Source organism: Pyrgilauda ruficollis, unplaced genomic scaffold, assembly GCF_017590135.1.
Source record: "Pyrgilauda ruficollis isolate IOZ18807 unplaced genomic scaffold, ASM1759013v1 scaffold17, whole genome shotgun sequence".
Classification (NCBI taxonomy): Eukaryota; Metazoa; Chordata; class Aves; order Passeriformes; family Passeridae; genus Pyrgilauda; species Pyrgilauda ruficollis.
This window is the reverse complement of record NW_024515875.1, coordinates 564,466-588,527: the sequence shown is the minus strand read 5'-3', so window position 1 is coordinate 588,527 and position 24,062 is coordinate 564,466. Positions and strand designations below refer to the sequence as shown.

Sequence of the window (24,062 nt, the reverse complement as noted above, 5' to 3'; positions counted from 1 at the left end):
AGTTATTTCTACAGTTACTTCTGCTAATAATTTATTATTTCCCTCCATTTATTCATGAAGAATATAGATTTTTAGGCACAATGTATGCATTTTTATTTGAGCATGAGATTTTCCCAGCGTATAGTCATAAAACATAGTAGAAGGTTGCTGTGAGGTTCTCATTCTTGTTTCTGTTCATGCTAGCATGATTTAACAAGTGACATTTTATTACATCAGTGTATCAAACATCACTCTCTTTCTGGGGCCCAATCAAATGGAACTGGGTAAATGAGCATTGACGTAGTTCATCATCTGAAGATTAGCTAACTACAACATACATACGCTATTTGTGTTTTCTCTGGTCTTATTTGGCTACAGTTTGGTCAGTGTTCTTTTAGCTTCCCTTCACAGATAAATTTAGAAAAGCTTTTATCTATTCAGAATTCACACTGAACACAAACATGATACAGCTGTACTAATACTCAGTGGGTGGTGCTGACAGTTATCTTGCCTCTGCATGAACACAAGATCTTTGTTTTCTTTTGAAGCTGAGAGCTCCATCTATCCAAGGTCATTTCTATCTTCAGTAGATGGAAAACTTTTAGCAGTTTATCAGGCATGACTTTGCTATTGTCTGCAGTATTGTTCTCACCAAGTTAGCACAGCCTTCTCTCTTGATTTAAAGGACTGGGCTACTTAGATTACTTATTACTTGGCATTACACTTTATTAAATCATGAGTATTCTTAACATTAAGAGTACCCACTCTTCATTTTTTCATATAATACCACCCATAGAAATGTTTTCTTAACATTAAGAGTACCCACTCTTCATTTTTTCATATAATACCACCCATAGAAATGTTTTTTCATGCTCTAGGCTGCATAATTTCTCTAATGGAAATGGTGGTATTAGGGGCTGATAGAATCTGGGTTTGTTGGGGGTTTTTGGTTGGTATTTTTTGCTGTTGTTGGTTTTGTTTGTTTTCTGTTTTGTTTTGTTTTGTTTTTTTTTAATTTGTATTTTTATTAACATATTGTCAGAAAAACCTGAAAATATTTTTAAGCCATTATCTGGCAAAGTATGGTCTGTCTCAAAAATCCTGCTTCTATCAAAGTAGTTTTGTGGCAGTTGCAGGGAAAATCTCATTCTTGGCCAAAATATGGATTTGTAGGAAAATGTTTTGATACCACCTGTGTGAAAATTGTGTGCATGCTGTATCAAAATAATATTGGGCATTTGCAACTCCTTATTTAAAAGATTTGTCTGGCACATCCAAACTAAAATGTAGAGGAGAAGGGATTTGCTGTCAGCTGTTGCTATTGGATAGAATTTTAAAATCAGATGCAGACAGTTGGCTTAGTAGCTAATGCCTAAAACTAGATGTTATGTGACCAAAAAAAAAAAATTACCCCATGAAATAAAAATGTAGTAGGTTACCGCAAATACCAATCAGAAGTGTGTATACAAGAATCATAAAATAAATGTATGTCCCTTGGACCTGCTAAGAACTGAAGATCCCCTTATCTAAAGGCTGAAAACTTACTGTTTCAAGATTATTTTCATATTTGATCTTAGCAACCCAGGGATCAGGCCTGAAAATCACTTCTCATCCCTCCATGGAAACCAGAGGGAGCGTGATGGGTAAATAGCTTATAATTCCATTAGCTTTTCCATTGCTTGCCATCCCTTCCAGCAGCTGTGGAGAGTGCCAAGCTTCATTCAGACACGTTGCTGCGAAGACTGCTTGATGCTGGGCTTTCTCCCCACACTCCACCCCCACTCAACTCAGCCATTTCTGTGCAATCTAAGCTGGAAAATAATTCCCCACAGTGACTGAATAGCAATCCACAAATAGACCTCTGCTAGTTTATGTTGTCTCTAGGTTTCTTCTGGCAGCTGCAGTTTTCTTTCAAAGAAGAAGTACTTTAAAAAAGAGGCCGGTGAGGAGAAGATTGCCTCACATGAGCTACTGGAATTGACCCTCCTTCATTTCACACCAGCTTCAGTGGTCATGTAACACTTCATTTCTCAGTTGATCTTTACAGCTGCTGTCACCTTGCTTGATCTCACATCAATGTTTTCTTGAACAGCACAACAGCTAATGGCCAAATACTATGGATCTGAAGCCAGTTCTAATTTTAACTCCAGATTTTCTTTCAGATTTTGATGAAAATCAGCACATTTCTTCAAGACCTGAAATGTCAGGCATCCAGGAAATACCATCAGCTATACCTGGTAATACTTGAAAAATGTGATTTTAAACAGAAATTGCCCCAGAGATTTTTATTTAAAAAATTGTATATTGTTAGTTAAGTTTAATATGACTCAAAATAGCTTCAGAACTGTTGTAATTAGGTTGTTCTCTCAAATACCAGACTAATTTAGGACATTTTGCACGGAAACGTAAATATTCTCTTCTAATTTTGGCCTATATTCCTGGTATATTTACAAGTCTGTATTGCTGTGTTTGGTGTTAATAGGCATGTCTTATTACATAAAGTAGAGTTCTAAGTTGCAATACTGAAGAGGGGTAGAGTGAAAGGTATTATAAGTTTTGTATAAATCCCTGAATGAAACCATTCTAAGTTGGGACTGTCGAGTAAGTCCCATAGAAATAGCAGGAACAATAGCAATGGTGGAGAATAGACTCTAAAATACTTTAATTTGAATATATTTAAAGCAGTGATTAACTTAGACATTTGGCTAAGAGAAAGGGAGTCTGCATAGGCAGGAGATTAATAGAAACAAAAATGTGCAATGTCAAGTGTATTGCTGTGTTGCTTGAGTACAACTTTGCAAATAAAAGGCAGAACACTGTAGTTAAAGAAAACATTTGCAACAAATCGCTCCTGACCAGACACTTCCATGGTAGATCTGATGCTTCCAAACACCCTTGAAACCTGTTATACCAGATCCCAGTGAAATTGAACTGGTGGATTAATAGCATTTTATTGACATTTAAATTAATCATGCCTAATAGTATGTAATAATCTATATAGTTTTTCTGGTTTTCCTTATCAGCATTTATGCTTTAGGTTTCTTCTACTTCCTCAATTCTTAAATAAGTCAATTTACCAATACCTTACAAAATGGGACACTGAACAAATACATTTTTATCAGTGCTCAAGTTCTGTTTCGTTTAGTGTCCCTGCAAGAAGAAATATTTACTTTCCATTCGATGGTGACAATTTCTTCCAAAGCCTATTTCAAGTTGTTACCAACACTCCTTGCAGCAAAAATTAGTTAGGTTTAATTTAATCACATTGCCACCTGCTGCCTTTTTTCTGCTGTGAACACATTTTCCTCTAAGTGCAAGTGACTAGCCTGTTAAAGGACAGTTCTGTATCTGTCACTTCTTGATCAGCAGCTAGAAAACATTTTTGGTACAAGGTGCAAAAAGAGTGATCTTTTTCACCAACTTGTTTGAATTTCTTCCTTGTGTTGGAGTAATTTAAACTCAAGAAAACGTAGAAGAAGATTCTTTGGAGTTCTTTCTAGCGTCAGATACTGGATCTTCTTGTCACCATATTGGGACACATGTCTTTCTCCTTACTCACATAATACAGAAAGGACTTTGAAGTGCCCAGTATTTTGCTTGCGTTTGCAGTGACATCATCTTGAACAACACAGCTTGTGTGTTTGCTATCCCAGCAACAGTCAGATTCCTCGGCATTTTAAATCCAGATTTTCTGTGCAGCTCTTAATGAAACACAGACGGTTTCTCAATTCCCATCTAAAGCATCTGGAGTCACGGAAATACCATCAGCTCAGTCTGCTATTGACATTTCTTGCAAACTGAGTGTTCTTGAATTATCAGAAGGGTTCCCAGGGTGCTTTTGGTGAAAGGTTGATTTCTTTTACTTTGGGGATAAGAACAACTGCGAGATAAAAATTCTGCATCAGTTACTATTTGTGTTTAAGGCAATATCTATGATGTTTAACATACTGGATTATGATCTTCTTTCCAAATTCTGAGTTCACTTTTACAGTACTAATTAGTAGTATTAACCATGATTGCCACTGACCAGTTATGTATTATTTAATGTCATAGAACTTTACCATGTGATACTGTGGGGCTTGTAACCAAACTATAATTTCTCTACTATATGTAGTGTATCATGATACAGATAGCAGTGGTATTGCTGTAAGTCATACTCTTTTTTATTTGCTAATTACTTTGGCATTACCAAAGTGTATTTCCATGGCCATTGGCATTTAAGACATTGTCCTGGTCAGTTACAATGTTGGGGGCAGAGAGTGACAAGTGCAGGAAATTCTCTTTGTGGATTTACCTTCTATAAATATTGTTCATGTTCGGTTGTGGTTTTAAAACAGCTTAATGGTTGTTCAAGTTGTAAATCCTGAAGTTGCATAGAATATTCAAACATATTTCTCATTGAGGAGAACTCTCCAGCTATGACAAAAATCCTTTCAGGGAGATGAAAGATAGCACAGGGAGCATTGCAAACCCATGTTCAGGGTGAGGGGCTTTTTTAAGCAGCTTGAGACTTGATAGTCTAGCTACATCTAGGGAAAAAAAACCCCTTTTATCTGGGGAAATAAAGGTTTGTCAGCTTTCCTCATGTGTCCTAAGTGATGCAGTCAATTTCTTTCATATTTTCTTCCTCTATAGGACAAATTTAATGCTGAACACAGGAATTCTCCTTTTTTTTTCTCTTGGTATACTCTGAACCTTGTCTTCTACTGCAGATCTCTACAGATATTTGTAAATATTCTATAGTATCCCCCTGTATATTAACAAGTAGGTACTTCCTTTTATATTTGCCATCATAAGAGCTATGATGAACACTTCTTTAAACCAGTGGTAGGCAAGGAGAATATATTCAGAACATGTATTTGTGAAGCTCTTATTATTTCCATTTTTCAGCAATAAAATTAAGATGGAGAGGACAGTAAGTAGCCCTGTGCCGCAGAGAAGTGTGTAGTCAGATGAAAAGGGATACATTTCTGAAACTCCTTCAATCCACCCCCTGTCAATTTACCCTACAAATTTTTGATGCATTTTTGAAAGATAATATTTGCTAAGACTGGAGGAGTCTAACAGAATTTTCGGAACAAGAACTCCTTGTTTGAAATGTTCTCTTTGTTGGTCCATCAGATTTGTGCTCTTCTAATTTTTCTGTACTGTGTTCTTGCAAGTGTGGTGACAGTGCCCAAACTTTGATTCCATTTTCTGAGATAAACTGTTTGACTGTCTGTTTGTGTTAGGAATCTGTTCTATGCTTTTATGAGAAACTTTTTTCCTTTTCAATAATACATTCTTAGACAAGAGAAGGGATTTTTTATTGTGATCTTTGCATTTACTGTCATTATTTCCATATCTGTTCACTAATTACTGTGTAGTAACTTCTTTTAACTTATCCTTGTCTTCCAGTGTCTGTATGAAATTCTGTCTGTCCAAAGTGCTTCATAGTACTTCATACCTGTTCAGAATGAAAACTTGTAAATTAATCAAGCTATTCTATTAGAGATTCTGATGGATTTTGGTTAAGAAGGCACAAGTTGGTTTTCTTCTATCAGGGTGCCCAACTCTTCATGGAAATCCTTATTAAGTTCACCTTTATGCATTTTTCAGTGGAGAACCTATTGTTTCTCTTTTTTTTTTTTTTTTTTTTCCAGGCATATATTAGTTTAGACCAAAGTTCATTTTTAAGTGTGGTGAAGTATATAATAATCAGAGCTAGTTAATAGTTTTTCAGATAAAATATAAGGTGGGCAGTATCTTTGATGCAAACAAAACTTCTGACTATATATTCATTGACTAGTTTGAACTTTATGGTTGGAAAATATTTGATGCCTGAAAAAGGATTTTGGAATGTGTCATTTACTGCAGTTAAAAGGCAGCTCTGGAGCATCATGATTGCCACTATTGTGCAATAGGAACACTGTTTAGCTAGTGGCTGGTGGTTTTTGGTAATATCAAGTGACTATAAACTGATGTAGGGTTTATTTGGTAGAAAGAGCATACGTGAGAAACCACAATTGATTTATTTGGGTGTGATTGAAGTAATGCTTTCATATGCATTGACAGACTGCCATAACATCTCAAGATAGTTTCCATCTCTAATCTTAGTTCTTCCAAGACCAGTTTTGGAGCCCACATCTTTTCCTTTCCTGCAAACCACGAAGACAGTGATGGGTAAAGAGTAATCCTAATTTCTATCATGTCACAATACTTAAATAAGAAAAGCTGTATTTTAAAATTTAGTCCAAAGATTTCAGTTCTTTTACTGATAGTGGCAATGCCTAACATTTCAGCAAGATCATCAGTCATTTATGTAAATGATGAGATACTTAATTATTAGGCTTCTCAGTTACTCTTCCTAATTTTCTGCTCTATAGGCTTAGTTCACTAAAAGATTATCTGTCTGTATACTACACTAACTCAACTAAGCCCTCCTGATTTTGAAGTGGAATAACCTTGTAATGAATGCAAATAGTTATGTAAAACTATTGAGTTTTACATAACTATTTGCTGAGTGTAATATGGGCTTTAATCACACAGTTCTGTACTGATGCGTCTTTAAAAAAAGAAGTTTGTCACTATTTCTGAAGAAAGTTTTCTGGTTTAATCTTAGTTACTCAGAGACCAAAGCCGAAATCTTCTTCTCCTTACCTTGCAAGCCAAGGAACAGTAGAGGGTAAAAAGATATTTTAATTTTTTTTCTTTTTTCTTGATGTCGTTTGACATAATTTTCATTTGCTTTGAGCAATATCTGTGGTTTGTTAATGCAGTGTAAAACACTTGCCATACTAATGACATGGTTATGATGTTTGAACATGGTTTTTTCCATTACTTGTTTTGAAGGGACCAGTGACAAAAAGAATTTGTCACAGAATTTCTCTGTGACTCTATATGCAGTTGTTATTTTGAAAATTCTTTCTAGAATGAAATATTCCAATATGGCGGAAACATCATTTTGTGTCTTCTTACTAATGTGGATTTGTTAGCATACAGTACTTTTTTCTTATCTTTTTGAATGAGGACTAAAGTTCAGGCTTGATGTATGGGCATGTTAATCAATGGCTTTTAGACTAACTGTAAGGAAGAAGGGGAATTATATTTCACAGGGAATTGCAACACCTTTCATGTGAATGGTGAGAGCTTATATATTCTATGTAAAAAGAGTAATAGTGAAAACAGTAAGAAAATACTTGCATAAATTATTGAAATTATAAGAAAGGTTGGAGTTATGACTGAATATTGATAGCACAATGTGCGGTTTATTTCTTCATGCTAGAAAAATTAGTAATTAGCATTTGCAGCTGCTTGCATTGGGGACATACCCAGCACTTGTCATCCTGAATTTTGAATTCTAACATAAGTCTTGGCTCCTGCTCTCTCTGCATTTCCTGCTGGTTTTGGATCTTCCAAGGATTTGTAAGGAGTGGTTTGGTGAATTGGATATTTTGGCATTTTTCTGCTGATGTAGAGCCATTTAGCCACTGAGGCTCGACATGCCTTTCCAATGCCAGCAGCTGGAACCGGGAATGCTCTGCTCTGCTGCTGCTTTTTGAGGCCATGTTAGGGTTTTAGGATCAAAACCTCATTTCAGTTTTTGGTGAATCATAGGATGTTTCTTCACAGTTAGAGACACCAGCTGCCTGTGGCAGTAATATTTCTTGCAGCTCTGGTGGCGATGCAAGGTGGGAATTGTCCCAAGAGGTACTGTTGTGCTTTTAGCCAGCCTGCTCCTCCTCTTGGGCCTAGATTTTGGTAAAGTTTAATCATAGAGATAAAAGGGGCCGTACGTGCAAAACCACATTTAATTCTGGCTTTGGCTATGGCAATTCCACTTCTCTTGTAATGTGATCTCTTCTTCATATTTCTTCTAGCAGCTTCCTCATCATTTTCATCATCAGTGCATTTTCACACATTTATATTAGGAAATCCATGGCATGTTCATTTGAGATATTTTCCTTTCTCAAATCCCTAGTTTCTTAGTCACGTCTTGAAACCTGTTCAGTCTATATGTTCAGATGATGCCAAAAAATGTTTTGTTTTGGTTTTCTTTTTCCAGCTTCACTGGACTCTAATCACATTAGCTTCCTGTCCCAAACTTCTGCATCTGCAGAAATATCAAAAACAGAGACTGGTAAATTGTATTTATGGTACTTCCACTGCTTAGTGTTTGGTTTTGCATCAAGAATGTTACAGTTACAGGCTGTTTGCTCTGATTGCTTGGTGTCTGAAGAATTTTGTTTGCAGTGTCTGATAAACTCTATAATTACATGGTGATATTTTGTGGTCTGGGATCAGATGCAAATGAAATCACAGGAATTAATATTTTTTGTATGGTTTTAAGCTGTTGAATAGATTAGGACCAATAGGACCAATAGCTAGATGGGTTCATTATCAGTTATAAAGATATGCTCCTGACTGGGACATTTCACCATGGGGGATTTTCTGTCAGCCATATCATACACATTATTTTGCAGTTTTCTCTATTCATAAGACTTTTCTTCAGGTTATGTTGCTATTGCACCTTGAAACTTTTATTGCTGAGGTCACAGGTATTCAAGAACGTATTTGTATTTATTACAAAGGTAGGAATGTGCAAGAGATAAGAAGGAAAATTATCCTAAACCTGGCAGTCAATATTTCAACAGTTTTGTGTTAGGTTTTCTGCCTCAGTCTGTCTCTTCTATCTGTCACGGAAGTTTTGTTAATTTTTAGTATGTCAATTAGGTAAAATACCACAAATGACAAATTGCATGATGTGTAGTACGTTAAAACCCATTAGTCAAAATACTGGCTTTTTTTATATTGAAACACATAAAGCTTTGACAATAGAAATACCTGGTTGTACAAATTCATATTTGCATGCATTTAAAGTATATAGGTCTCTTTCTATGGGTACAGGTGAAGTCAAAAGCACAGCTTTTTTCATGTTACATGGGTACAGATCAGTTCATTTCTGTTGATAAATCTGATTTAGGGGGACTGCATTTCCTGTCAGGGTGTGTCTATTAGGTGTATGTGACATCTGCAAGACTTCGAAGTTTTGTTACTTTCTTTTTAAGTTGGAAATTTATGAAACTCTGTTGTAGTGGTGTTGGCATCTTGTGAAGCAATGTAAAGCAATCTCTCTTTTTCTGATTTTTGCCTCCTTTGCTATGTCTGCATCAATATGCATCTGTCTCAGGGATATTTACATTTTTTCACAGTTACAAGTTCAGCTGACCTGGAAAAACCTATGCCTCCACTTTCCAGAACACCTCATGTGCTAACAACCACTGCGGGTAATAGTAATGCATTAGCTTTTCAGTTAAACCCCTTTTGATGTCTGGACAGACATTTCTGAAATGTTGTTAATCCTAGATATTTTCATCATCTTTCATGTTGTCTTCTGTGTGAGTCATCATCATTGAAAGCATCCTTTTTCACATGACAACTTGCGCTTTCTGCTGAGAAACTCACCTGGTAGTGTTTCTGATCTTACATTCATTTTTCAAAAAGCTTCTAGGGCTATTTTGAGACATACTTACATGAAGTAAACCTGGTTTAATACTACTAAACTAGGTTTAATACGACTACTGGCTAAATCTTAATAAGAATTCTTAAATTACTTGTTGCTTTCTTATATGCTTAATTGTTATATGCTCAATTAGAATGCACGTTTTTATACCAAATATTGTCTTGCCGGCATAGGAAGCTCCTTTCTAACTTTTTTTTTTTTTTTTTTTTTTTTTTTTTTGCAATTTTTTTTTTTTTTTTTTTTTAGCAATTTTTTAGCTTTACTCTTTTTTTATGTGTGTATAACAGATTACATGACACAAAAATTCACTAAAAAATATTGACACAAAACAAAGCACTGAAGAGAACTAAGACAGGTGTCTTTCTTCATGGAAATAAATCTGCAGTGCTTTTTAGTTTTTATAGTTTTTGGGGTGGGGGGGATTGAGTACTTTATAATTGTGGTGTTAGAAGTTTTTATCTTTGTATTTTCTGAGTCGCTTTAAGCTGTGTGGACCATATGATGCAAAGCAATGTTAGCTTTGGTTGGCTGACAATTTAGTTTTAGTTCTCACTTTAAGCACTACCTTCAGCTTACACTCTAATCCAATACTGCTCCATTCCTGAAGTAAGGTCTTCTTATGGTGAAGTGCAAATTAGGTGTGCCATAACATATCACATTTTTTGATTGTTTTTCTATGAAAAAAGCTGTGTGTAGAATTAATAATCACAGCTAACATGACATGATTTTTTTTATAGTTTTCAGTGGTATTCAGCCTGTTCTTTCAAGTCCTGTGGCACCTAGTAAGCCTGAAATAGCAGAAGCTGGACCAGGTACAATAATCTCTACCTAGTTCTTAATTCAGCAGCTCAAACCATGCTCTAAAACTCAACTGAAATTAATATACTGTTGTTATTTTCAGTGGACATTTGGATTAGCCCCTAACAGCTGATTTCAAATTTATGTTGCTGCTAATGGTTGAACTTAGTGTTTTCTCACAGTAATAATGCATATGGCAACTCACAGTCACATAATTCAGTATGTTAAAAAATCGGCCACATAGAAAATTGAGAAAACAATATTTGAAGAAGAAAACTGAGAAAACAATATTTGTAGAGTAGTTCTGATGAAAACACTGTGATGTGAACTGTAAGTTGCATTTTATTGTTGTAGTATCGCTAAAAATGTTAACATCAGTGCATCAGTGCATCAGTAACAACAGTTACAGACGTTCACTGGTTTTGGACTGAAACCACAGCTGGATCTGTTGTCAGGTTTCTATTCCAAATTTTATATGTTTTAATGTGTGACTAATTGATTGTTCAGCATGTACATTGTACACGGTACCACCTCCCTTAAGTATTGGACCAAAACCAAAATGTTCAAAAGCTCTACTTAAAATCTTACTTGGCAGTGGTTGAGATCCAGACCAGTTGCAATGCAGGCAGGAGGAAATAAATATCCAGAATTTTTGCACATCACAGATGTGCTGATTTATAGTCACTGAAGCTCTGTGCGGTTCTGAATTTCTCCCTAATGCATACTAAACTGATAAATGCCCAAACATTAGTGAAATATTTGTTGTTCTTGTTAAAAAAAAATTATTTTTTCTCATGAAGGAAGAGTTTCTTCCATTAGCTCTTTACTCTCTTATGACTGTCATCATTTCTTCCAGCAGCAACAAGTGAATCCATTCTGGAATCTTTCACACCTAAAACTTCCCATCCTTTTCAGTGGCCAAGGGTAACATTAGGTAATGTTGTTTTCACCCAGTGAAAAACTCTGTGTTTGTTTTGAGCACTCCATCCCATATGAACGCATTCCTTCCACATATCATTTCACATGCATAATCATTCTTCTTCCTGGTTAGAGTCTTGGTCTTCTGCCATTGTTATACTGATTGCTCTTGACATACCTGTGTATGAGAACAAGCTCTGGGTGGATTTACTGTCTCAGAGAAATGCAACTTGTCTCTTGCATGATACAACACCATCATCCTTTTATTAGTCTTCTGTCTCTTTTACTCCCAATGCACACGCATGTGCTGATTGTCTCTGATATGTAAAGCCTTCAAAATGGAAATTTTATTTGTTCTGGGCTCACAGAATCTTATTTCTGATCAATGTACAGCATTTCAGTATCATCTCCATTCCACACTTCAAAATCCAATTTCATCAGCTGGCTTTGACATTCCATACTAAGTTGTCTTCAATATAAACATGTGACATGTGCTGTTTGTTGTGGGAAATGCTTGTTAAACAATTTTTCATTGCAAACTGAGCTCTTTCTTTCAGCTCCAAAAGAAATACCACTTATTCCTTCTAAACCGAAACCATCTGCTACCCCAGAAGTACAACATATGAAACCTGGTAATTGTGCACTTCATTTTCATAAGTTGGTATGCAGATAGATAAGTTCTCTAAAAATATCTAATGAAAACTTCCTAAAAAGGGCAGGAGCTATGCAATACGTGAACATCCTGACTAACTCTTCATTCTCAAATTGGTCATAATTGGTTTGATTACACTTGAAGTTTTCTTTTCTAGCCCCTAAACCACCACTTTTGGAGCCTAAAACTTCTGAGACTGTTGAACAACCAAAAGCAACCCTAGGTAATACACATTTCTGCAGTTGTTAGTCACTCTTCTTTGCAGTCCAAGCCACAGTTTGTACTCTGGTACTTTTTCTCATAGTTTTTGCTGTATTTAATCCATTCCTCTGAAAGAAGAAGTTAGGAGATAAGCATTCAGAAACATTTTTCTACACTTAGGAGAAAAAGAAACAATTTTTTTCACACAGTTTTGCTAGTTCCATGGTACAGTAAAAATTTTTTTCTTCCATTTTGCTGAGAGCTTTTCTATGCCAAGACTCTTTATTCAGAAAACTCATTGGAAACTGCCAAGTGTAAAGGTAGTATTGTGGATGTTAATCCCAGAACTCCCAGTGAAGGATACTTGTGGTACTAGGTTAACATGTTCATTCCACTGCTTTATGAATCCTTCTGAATGTCATTTTGGCTTAAAAACACCTCTCAGTCACTTCATGGCTCACTCCCCTTTGCTCTTTTTGTAGACATCAAACATTTTTGCACTGCGTCAATTGCTATGAAACATTTTTTTGGAAAGCAGTCTCATAGCACTGCTTTTTAAAAATGTACAGAGTTACTTACCTCTGCCTGAAACTGAGTTTACACTTTATCTGAAGTCAGGCAGATTAACTAATTACAGTTTCAACCCATGCATGTTTGGTGGGAAAAGGGTTTCTAGAACTCATTGTTCTTCATTTTTATCATTTACATGATACTGCTATTCTACTTATATTATTCAACTTATATTAACTACTTCTATTCCATTAGCAGAATTCAATGACTGCAGCTATGAAGCAGTTCAATTTTTTTTAATTGATTCCATATTCTTTCAGCTGTTTGCCAGTAATTTCTTTACTGTGCCAAAAAATGAGGACATTTCTGTATATTTTGTCTATATATGTCTTCCTATGGCTTAAAATTGAGCTGGAATTCAAAATTATAAAAAACATTATTATTTTACCTCTTAGGTATCTTGCAAAAATGAATTTGCTAACTTAATGAGAGGAACATTCAGATGTGATTGCAAGCTTCGACTGCATATTTAAATGCAATTACTCACTTTTACAATGAAGGACAAACAGGGATTTTGCTGGACTAGTGAATTCTGTGGAAGATTTTTGGGAAGACTTCTTGGCATATCTGATTCTACCATTTGCTTTTGTTCCCAGTAGCCATTCATTGCCTCATTTGATTTTTTTTTTTTGTGATACAGTGGAAAGCATAAATTTATAATCCAGTATATTTCTTTCAGCTCCTAAGGAAGCAAAACTCACTACTTCTGCATCTAAACCTAGACCATCTGCCAGACCCCAAAAGCCACGAACTAAACCCGGTAACTAATTTCCATAGCAAACATTTGTTATAGTGTACCACTGAAGTAGTGCATTTTAGCTTGAATTTCTTCTGTGCGGTTGTGAAGTTCAGCACTTAATCATCGGAAAGGTGAGGAATTTCTCTTTGAGGAATAATATTTTCGTATTGGATCCCCCCAAAATAGAAGCAAAGCAAAAAACCTTTTAACTTTTTTATCCCAAGTCACCAACACACACAGCTAGACATCAAAGCAAATTGTTTTCCTGCTTTTCATTTTGGAATAACAAGTTTTCCAACTTACTTCAGCATAGGGTCGAGAAAACACAAATTCTACTGTTTTGCTGATGGTTATAGCATCTTACATAGAACCATAGGATTTTATTGATTCAGTGATTATTAGAGCATATGTAGACTTACCTGAAACTGTGAAAGTAAAAATGGAATTTTGTTCTGGAATTCAGTAAAGAAATATTTTATGATCCCAAATGAAATAGCACCTTCACACCAATGTTAAATTTCACCTATGATGTATGGCAGAGAGTAAAATACACCTGGCATTTTCTGGACCTGAAGAATAAATAAATAGAGTTGTAAAAATATTTCCAGTGTTACATGGTTTATAATGAAATTAGAAAGCTTGAAATTGCATAATTGTTTATTGTAAGAATATATTACTCAATGCTGGCAGAGATCAGATGATTTTATTAAATTCTTTCCAGATTCCCTGCAAATTATTTTTTGCTTATAAAAAGAAATTAACTCTCTTCAGACCAAATTATTCCCTGTAAAGCTTGGAATGGCACTTAGGACTTGAAATTGTCAGAATACTGAGCATAATTAGTTTTTTATGTGGATTACAGCTCCTACATAATTTTAAGTGTAGAAAATCCAGTATTGTATTACAATACTGGAATCATTACTTTTGTCTCTGCTGTAGATGTCTGTGTCTGAATATAAATCTGAGTCCTGCCTATTGTTTTTTGAACAACATGCAGGACTCAGATTTATATTCAGCAACTCATGCACTACTCATGCATGAGTTGCTTTTTTTTCTCTGGCTGAGAAAAAAAAGCAACTCATTTGGAAGCTGTTGCATAGATTTGTTTTACATTCTGGGACTGCCAAGATCAAGAATTTATCCTGGTGTTTCCACAATAAGGGGCTCTATAGCCTCGTTTCTATATGCCTAAGAAGAAAGTGGCATTTTTAAATATTTGTACACACGCCTCTGGTTTTTTCTTTCCCTGTAGTGGTCTCATGAATCAATCAGGTAGAATGCTAAGACACACTTTTTAATCTTGATGAAGCTTGTCATGATTCTCTTGTAAGTAGGTAGTGAAACTGGCGTGTGTTCTGATGTGACAAATTATATTCCTGTTCAGAAAATATTATTTGAGCCGTAAAATATGCAGTGCATGGGGATAAGCTGGCTTTTGGGTAGGTGCCAAAATGGTAAAAGAGCAGGAGCCTGTCTGTGTTCCAGCATCACCTGGAAGTTCAGCTTAAATTAGAAACTTGTGTCATGATAGTGGTTGTCAGCCTTCCCTAAGAGTAAGTCAAAATAATGAACAATATACCAAATTCATATTTAATCAATTACTTACTGCCAAATAACTGCCTTTGGGTAAAGCAATTAATTTTGGCTGTCATTATTAATATGATTTTTGTGCTGTTTCTGGTAAAGTATTTGCCTTTTTTGGCAGTGGAGAAAAAAATCTTCATTTAAAAAACCCCAAATATTTAAATAATTTTTCAGATTCTCCCACTAACAAACTGTACATTCTAGTGAAAGTTTGCAACTTCATTCTCTTTCTTGGCATTTGGGTAACTGAATCTGTGGCCTACATTAAAAAAGTTGGGTTTTCTTGCCAATGTGATCATGCCAAACCACTGTCCTCACTTTTATTATTGTTAGCATGAATACCTCTCTCTAAACATACTCCATTTTTCAGGAAAGAAAATGATAATGAATTTTCTATTGTGCACACAAATACACTGCCACACTTTCTTTACAGAAAAGTTTTTAAATATCTCCAGGGATTGAGACTCCACAACTTCTCTGGGCATTTACTTCAATGCACAAATTATTTGTCCTGAAGATATTTTGGAGTATTTTGCCTTCTTAAAATAGAGGCAATATTATCAAATATAAATGTTGTCTAAGCTATAAAAAATGTCAGTAAAAAAAAGAGGGAAAATTTAGAAATCTGAAATAATTCAGTCTTTTAAAATCAAACACCACCCACAGAGGTAAACCACCATAAACCTTCATGTGGAGAAATAGAGACTTTTAAATAAAGAATGTGATTTTCTGTCTGAACTGACAGAATTTTGGAAGTGTTAGGTCTCAGATTTTATTGTATTTCAGAATTTTAAGGTAACTTCCTTTAAGTAAGTTTTCTTGTGAGTCTTAAAATGCTTGTGAATTACAACATGACAAATTGTTAGTATGTCCAAAAATACTGTTTGAGGCCCGTCATACAATATTTATCCATCACTTTTTCTTTCCAAATTAAAATCTGTTGGGAGGGACAGGGGCTAAGAGTCAAAAACAGAGTAAACAAAGCAAAATTTAAAGGGTGAGCACAAAGATCACTCAGTGATTGTAGATGTGTTTAGGAATGAAAATGGATTTTGTTTGTAAAGTCACACTGCTATCAAACAATTCTACCAATTTTGACTTCAGAGTTCTTTATATTTTTCAGGGTGTTTGGGGTTTGTTCCTTTCAAACCAAATTAAGTGCTCTAGATAGAGATGGGAAGCTTGTTAACATGATTATCTAATGTGCAGTAGCACTAGATAATCTTCTGGGATCTTCTGCCTTGCTTTCTGGGGCTTTACAGTTATTTACACCCAAAGCCGTTCATATCTATCCTTTATATCACTATGGGAGAAACCCAGGAAAATTAATAGAATGATTTACCAAAGAAAATGGAGTTCTCTGGAGCTATTTCTTTTCAGTGGTCTACAGCCCCTTAAAGAGATTTTAAAAATTCAGTAAAACAGGAAGGTGAAGCTTTAGAGAGTTCCTCACCCAGTGTGTTCCTGTAGCATAAATGCACTTTTCATTTTCCAAAAGCAGCAAAAGCCACATAGGGTAATTTCAGTAAATTTATCATTCACTCAGTGTTTCCGTTTGAGGAGTTTTGAAGAGGTGGATTTTAGTTGGGAAGCAAGAGCAGCTGAGCTGCACCAACAGTTAAAAACCAGACACATATACACCTGTATTTCTCTTAAGAAAATTCTCTTTATTCCAGCAGCAACCATTCCAGTGCCAGTCACTTCTAGGAGTCCCTACACATATGAACGTCCAAAGACTGCAGAGGGTAATGATTATGAGTCATCCTTAGTCATTCTTCTTTTCATTGGTCTCATATTATGTGTAGCTGAAAACAGCATTTCCTGGAGGCTTCTTGCTTATTCATGTGTGGTCCAAACCCAGCAAATGGAAGTATGATCTTGGTGCTTTATTATTTCTCCATGTTGCTAACATGGAGATGTCTTCTAAAAGACAGGATATCACTTCAAAGGTTTCACTTTCATTAGAAGAAGAAAGAATAAGAATTATTGAAATAGTAAAGATTTTATGGAATATAGAAATAACATAATGTGAAATGACATTTAAAACTACACATTGGTAAACAATTCCTGCAGAAGGAGTTTTGTGGCATATTGCTTGATATTTTCTCAAATGTATGGAAAATACTGCATTTTTTCAATTAATACATCTAAACTTGTACTCAATTTAGAGAAAAAAAAAACTAAGTGATTTTATTTTTAATGAGGAGCACAGTTTCTATAAAATAATGCATGGCCTTTTTTTAGTAGGGGAATATATGTGAAGTGATGTGTTTAATATATACACATTTTTTTTTATGCAGACAAAGCTCTCCTTTGCAGTAAGCCCTAAAATACTTTATCTAGTTGCAAGGAAAATTTGAAATACTGTTTGCATTTGCTGTGCAAGTTGTATTCTGCAGGTTGTATTGGGCTTCGGGGTGTTTTCAGCAGTCTAGCTTTGGTCTTTAAAACCTGGATGAAGCTGACTACATAAATGATACTTCACAAGACAAGGACATCTTTAAGCCTTACTTAAATGATTTGATAAAATAGGATCAGTTTGATTTGGTCAATTAGCAGTAACTCACTTAAACTCGTAGTTTTCAACTGCAACAAGTTCTACACCATGAAATACTCTCAAAACTCCCCTAATGACATTGATTTCTCAAGGTCAATGTTGCATAACAATCTTTTCTTAGCATTGCTTGTTAAGTCTTTTCTTTGGCTTTTTACTAAATTATGAGTAGTTAATTTTTGCTGCACAAGAACATCCAGCTGTGATTATCCATCAAATGGATAATCATTGCTTGTTTTGTTCATATCCAACAATATTTCATGCATTAAACATATAGTACAATTCCTTTTTCTGTGGTTATTAATTGATAGGGACAGAAGCTCATTTCCTAGACTTAATTTCTTTGTTGCTGAACCTGAATGTGATTTACTATGGGACTGTTCACTTTCAGCTTAAATGCATGTTTTCACAAAACAAACTTTTCCCAGTATCCAAAATACTCATTGCTCATATATGAAGCCCAAATGATCTGCTAAGATCAAAACACCTCAAGCTAAGTCTGACGAGGCACTTCTTTTGAAATTATGTACTTTGCAACTTGATATTAATACAGAAAGTAAAGAAGAGAACAACTTTTTTTTTTTTCCTCTAGGTGGGGAGAAGAGACATTCAATTGTTTTAGATAATACTTGTACAAAAGGAAACCATATTGCTCCAGAAGACAGTTTGCAGATCTAACAAATAATATACATATCTTTCTATTATTGAAAGCTGTTTTTCTCTTTGTAAGAAATTACTTCTTTTTCAAACGCAACCTGAAAATAGAAATTAGTGTTTTCTAGGGAAAGATTTTGAATTTGAATTCCAAAGGTAACTGATGAGCTTGAATAATGGCAAAGTCTTTGCAAACCAGGCATATGTAGCAAGAACATTTGAAAAATTAGTGGCTGGTGTGACATTTCTATGGAGTATCGGGCCACTGTCAGTAGAAGTTAATACTGGTTTTTTGGGGGTTTTTTCTTCATTTGCAGCAATATTAATACTGAATGTTGTACTGTGTATGTTAATAGGCATGTAATAAATACTTTAGTATTAGCCCCCTCAATTGCAATCAAAGTTTTATAGTGTTATTTACTGTGAAGCCCATTTCTTAAATGGGTAGATGCATAAGAGAGTTTGGGAGATAAGTGAATGTGGGTTATAGAACATGTTCTATCTTTAGGTGTATATATCTGTGTGTTATAAGCTACTTGACTTGTTACTGCCTTGAGATGAAAGAATTAATGCATTAAAATTCTTTTAATAGGTTTTCTTTATTGCCATGTAATTTTTATAGATTCTGCCATCTCATAATTTTTTGTCTCATTTGGTACAGTTTGTGGCCAGGAAAAGGGCATGCTATATTGGTTTTGTGATTCAAATTTTAAGTGGATATGAGAAAAAATGAAGAGGCTTTATCAAACTTACTTTTTTTCAGATGACTAATAAATACAGCTCTAGAAATAGCAGCTTTTTAGTCCTCTGCTTGATTACTCACTTTAGAGGAAAAATTCAACTATTTTGTCTCGGTCAGCACACTACTTTGAAATAACAGAGTTCAATTTCACCTTCTGTGCATCAAGAGTCCCTTGCTGTCTCTAAGTTAAACTCTGCAATTTCTTCTCTTGCTTGTTCTTGGATTTACTGATTTATATCAACATATTTTTGCTTCTATTGCCATCAAGATTGTCCAATTACTTATTTCTTATTTTACCTGTATTATTAAGAATTGTAATTGTCCATGATTTAAAAGTCAGCTTGAAGATCCATATTACTGTGGCGTTGTGTTAGTGCCTGCTTTTCTACTTACCACTGGAGTATTTAAATTTTTGGTGTGTGTTCCTCACTCACTTTGTCACACTGTTTCTGTTGCAGTCTTGGAACCTATTACACTTAGAACTGAACCACCAAGGTCACCCATAGGTAATAATATTTCCTTGGCGAGCTGTTGTGTTTACTTTATTTACATCACAGCAAACATCACTGAAGTTAGTCACCTTGTGCCTCAGGATTGTCTCATTTAACCTCATTTTTCTTCTAGGTAATTATCTTGCTTGACACTCAAAACAGTTGGGTGTATTGCTCTCTTCATAGCTGGAATGTCTCCTTTATAAAAAAAGAAATTATGCTGGCAGCTCTCAATCACCTTTCTCATAATTATGCTTATTTGCGCTTGTTTCGGTTTTTATTTTATAAACACAAACAAAAACTGAGCTTCAAAAATTACTAAAATTCCACTTTCTTGCTTAGATTGTTGTAAACACATGGAGAGTATTACCTGATTTCCCTACTTTTTCTCAGTTGCAGGTGTGAGGTTTCTGTGCTTGTGTGTTCGGCTGGTAACAGATGCTAACTGCTGTGCAATTTAATCAACTTACTGCCCACATTTTCTCTTCCAGCTCCAAAGGTGACTCAACGTGTTCCTTCCAAACCTAAAACTTCACCCAAACCTCACGTTCCACAAGCCAAAGATGGTAAACTATTTTGTGATTGTTTCTAGTACAGTTTCTTTTTGATTGAAATGTGTTTATAAGCAGCTGTTTAGTTACCTGATCCAGGTAAAACAGAATGGAGTTCCGTTCTGTGCCGTTCAGCAATTTAATTGCAGCTTTCATGAGTAGTGACATTTGCTAGGTATTTTTCACTGAGCAAAAGAATAAACCTCTGCTACTTCAAGGCAACAGGATGAGAATAGTGTTGTTACACTCAGATTAACCTTGCTAACTAAAGCAAATACAAAGCAATTAAAGTGTGTTCTGAGGCTACTTGGGGGGGGGGGGTTTATAAATTCTTTCCAACATTGCTTTGCATTGTTCAAATAAATCTGTTTCCCTTCTAAGCCACAATCAATTCATTTCATGTCATTATTATTTTCTGCATGAGGGACTAAATTACCCAGTTATACATGCATACTTAGTATTTGCTTGTAAACATTTATTGGCATTAATGATCCTTTACATTGTATTCCAAAATACTGTATTTTTATGTCATTAAATGTGAGAGCAGTTGAATGTAGTGGTAGGCAGAAAAAATTACTTTCTGTCCCATGCTCTCCAGTTGGGAAGAGCAATAGAAAATTGCAATGGTCTCAAATACCAACATATGTTATCCTTTGGTAAATGTGAAAAATTTAAGGATAAACGCTTTATTGAAGACCTTTAAATTGTAGACGTAGACCAATATTTTTGAATTCTGATGTTATCTATTGCATGTGATTTCCTCATGTTGCAAACAGTCAAAATCCTTGTCTTCTCATAATTTTTTAACCGTGGCATCTGATTATAAAACATTGTCTCCAAGTTACACCTTAAGATGCAACTTCTCATACACTCAATTTTTACCTTTGTAGCCATTTTTCATTGTTATGGTAGTCTGGCCTTCTCAGAAATGGTTTATGGTTTTGTCACACAAATGTTATGAGCTTGTATTGATCTGTGTTTAAAACAAACTAACAAACAAACAAAACCAAAATCCCCTACAACTTATTGTTTCTTCAAGAATCTGTAATATACAGAACACTTTCTACAGCATCATCCACTTATCTAGTAATTGTCTTAAAATATCCAAAGACATTTCTTCTTTTTTTTTTAATTGTAATCCATATATAAGAACTGACACATCAGTTTCACATCCTTATGACTCTAAACCAATGGACTCTAGATCCATTCCAGTTTAGAGCTGAATTATATGACTGAGCAATGCAATACACCATGTAATGCTCTTTAATAATAGTGTTCAGTACACAAGCAAGTATTGTCTGATTCTAGTTGTGTATATAGAGCTTGAAACACATCACCAAGGGAAGATATATTTGTTCCTAAAAAGCCATTTTCTGAATAACAGAATGATAATATTTGGATATTTCATTGAAGTCTATGGGAGAACAAAGCTCACGCTGTGTTGAAGATTACACTGCTTTCTCAGATATTTCTTTTAATACTACTGTTTCTGTATCAAACAGTATACAAAGTACACGATTCAAAAAGTGCCGCTAATTGTAAATTTTTAACTTTCAAAACATATTTTCTGTTTTGTTTCTGATACAGTCCTGGAGTCTATAACACTTAGAACTGATCAACTAAAACCAACAATAGGTAACAGTTTCACCTATAGGGTAAATCACCTGGGGACCATCGCATTTAGCTTTTTTCTCACTAACCATCACAAGCACTGCTTCATTGCACTCCAGTCTCATAATTTTTTTACTATTAAAGTTCATCCTGTAAGGGGGCGTTTGGTGATTTTTCACTAACAATTCATCATCATCTTTTTCTCTTTTTTCCCTCACACAAGTGTGTTCTGTGAAGGGGATAGAAGCACCACAACCCACCTTTGACTGCTAGTCTCTATGCTCCATTTCTATCATGTGCTGCTTCACTTTTATACTGTGCAGTGATGCTGGCCTTGTTTTATATTATCCTGTCACAGAGGTTTCCATCAGCACTGGGGTTTATGTTCCAAGTGTTCATATTTCTCCATTACTCAAATTTTTGTGATTCCAAAGGGTCCCAAAGGCATGTGTTCTTCTTAAATGTTATTCTTTCTGTCAGTATCAGTTCCCAAAAAATTCTAATATTTGCTATTTTTTTAGTTCCTAGAGTACCCCAGTATGTTCCTTCCAAACCTAGAGCATCACCAGTCCCAGAGGTGCCACGAACAAGACCTGGTAAGTACATTATTTTTTTACCTTTTCATACCGGCATGTGTCTCATGGATTCTACTGTGACCACTGGAGCTTCAGATTTGTATTTATTCCTTGAGGGATAAAATCCAGTGACATGTAGAATTTATAAGCAACCTGGTAAGTTGAAAATATCTTCAGTTATTTATTACATTGTATGTCACTGCAGAAACAGATGTTTTCTGTACAATTCTCAGTGAAAATAAGTATTTTCTATGTAACTTGTGTTCTGGTAAAGTGAAGGTGAAAATGAGGGGTGTCATTGCAAAGAGGAAGGATTCTGCTCTGTGTTTCTTAAATTGTGCCTGTTTCTTCTTTTCCAGGCACAAGCTTTTATTCATACTTGTTGATTCACTTTTCCAGACCCCTCGCGTTGTTCAGAGATTTAAGAATGTGTAGTACTTCCTATAATTGTGTCTGCATGTGTTGTTATACCCATATACAACCATAGGAGAATTAAGGAGGGAGAAAGTAAATTACACAACTTACATTTGCATGATGTGAGGTACCGTAGTGGGTTGACCCTGACCAGAAGCTAAGCACACACTAACCTCTTGCTCATTCTACCACACAGTGGTCTGGGGGAGAGAAGCAGAAGAGCTAAGTAAGGAAAAAAAAAAAAAAAAAAAAAAAAGAGAGAGGAAAAAAAAAATCATAGTTCGCAATAAAGACAGTTTAATAAGGAAGGATAAAAAGAGGTGGAAGAAAGCAAGTGGCACAAAGCAACCACACACCACATCCCACAGGCAGAGCAGTGTCAGTCTAGGAGTAATGGGTGCTTTGGAAAGTTTTGTTGCTAAGATGGCTTCATGTGAGGTGGAATATCCCTTTGGCCAGGGTGGTTCTGCTATCCTGACTGTGTCCTCTATGAGCATCCTGCCCACTCCTAGCCCAGGCCTCTTGCCTGGAGGCAGAGTGAAAAACAAAGAATTCTTGGATGCTGTGACAAGGCGTACTCAGCAACAACTAAAACATTGGTATTTTATCAACACTTCCTTGCTCATGTATGCAAAACAGAGTACCACAGGGGCTGCTGTGAAGAAAATAACCTCCATTCCAGCCAGACCCAGTACAGGTATCCAAGGTACATGGAGTATTAGAATGTGTTGGTGAAGAGATGGGCAGAGAGACAACTCAGGTTCCTTTTCTCCCCAGTAAATCTGCACCTATTTCTTGAAAAAAAAAAAAAAAAAAAAAACTTGAAATAAGTCTGGAAAGTGTACAAAGCTGAAGGTAAAAAAAAATCCACCCACAGTCTCTTTGTGGCTTTTACAAAAAATTTGGATTTATATTTGGGATCTGTTCTGTGTTAGAGCTGTTACCTTGAACTGGAGGAAATTCTGCGGAACATAATACTTCAATGTTGAGTTTCAGGGAGGAGTGACTATCTGTCATCAGCCCTAGCAGGGGTGGTATGATTATTGTGGAGGCAATTATTGTTCTTGGTAATACTTTGTTTTTTTTGTTTTATTATGCTAATGCAGTTCTGGAAACAATTAGGTTTAGAACTGAGAAACCAAAGGCAAAAATAGATAATGATACTTTCTTGTTTGAATGGTCACATTGTCTTTCTTCTTCAGCACAAATTGTTAAAAGCAGACCTGGAAAAAATTGTCATCTTTCTTTGCATGTTCCTTAATATTTTATCAGTCAAGGTTCTTGGTGTCTTCTTATTTTCTATTAAACAATCAAGGAGAATCCTTGTTTCTTTCAAGTTGTTATGCACATAAGATAGGAAAATCTCCTTCAACATTTAATGGTAAGAAGCAGAGCCAGATCAGAACAGGATCCTAATTATATGTTTTCAGTCATCCTGTGAAGATAGCACCATTGCAGGTGCGGAGCACCATGGGTGGGCAGAGCTGCATCCTGAAAGCTTTCTTTCTCTTCCTCTTTCTTTTTTCC

At 35.3% G+C, this 24,062-nt stretch overlaps 1 protein-coding gene across 5 annotated transcripts in view; it reads left to right on the top strand.

Annotated features, from left to right (window-relative positions):
* LOC121351528 (ABI family member 3 binding protein) overlaps window positions 1-24,062 on the top strand; it is a 136,523-nt gene that overhangs the window by 67,218 nt on the left and 45,243 nt on the right. For 2 of the 5 annotated variants that reach the window (XM_041463732.1, XM_041463730.1), the window contains 11 exons: window positions 9,171-9,251; window positions 10,219-10,293; window positions 11,136-11,213; window positions 11,755-11,829; window positions 12,007-12,072; window positions 13,300-13,380; window positions 16,620-16,688; window positions 19,352-19,399; window positions 19,876-19,950; window positions 21,523-21,570; window positions 22,068-22,142. In XM_041463732.1, coding sequence (XP_041319666.1) covers window positions 9,171-9,251; window positions 10,219-10,293; window positions 11,136-11,213; window positions 11,755-11,829; window positions 12,007-12,072; window positions 13,300-13,380; window positions 16,620-16,688; window positions 19,352-19,399; window positions 19,876-19,950; window positions 21,523-21,570; window positions 22,068-22,142 — 771 coding nt within the window. Of the gene's footprint in view, window positions 1-8,023; window positions 8,099-9,170; window positions 9,252-10,218; window positions 10,294-11,135; window positions 11,214-11,754; window positions 11,830-12,006; window positions 12,073-13,299; window positions 13,381-16,619; window positions 16,689-19,351; window positions 19,400-19,875; window positions 19,951-21,522; window positions 21,571-22,067; window positions 22,143-24,062 lie in introns of all 5 variants that reach the window. The other 3 variants (XM_041463728.1, XM_041463727.1, XM_041463731.1) reach the window with 3 other exon arrangements.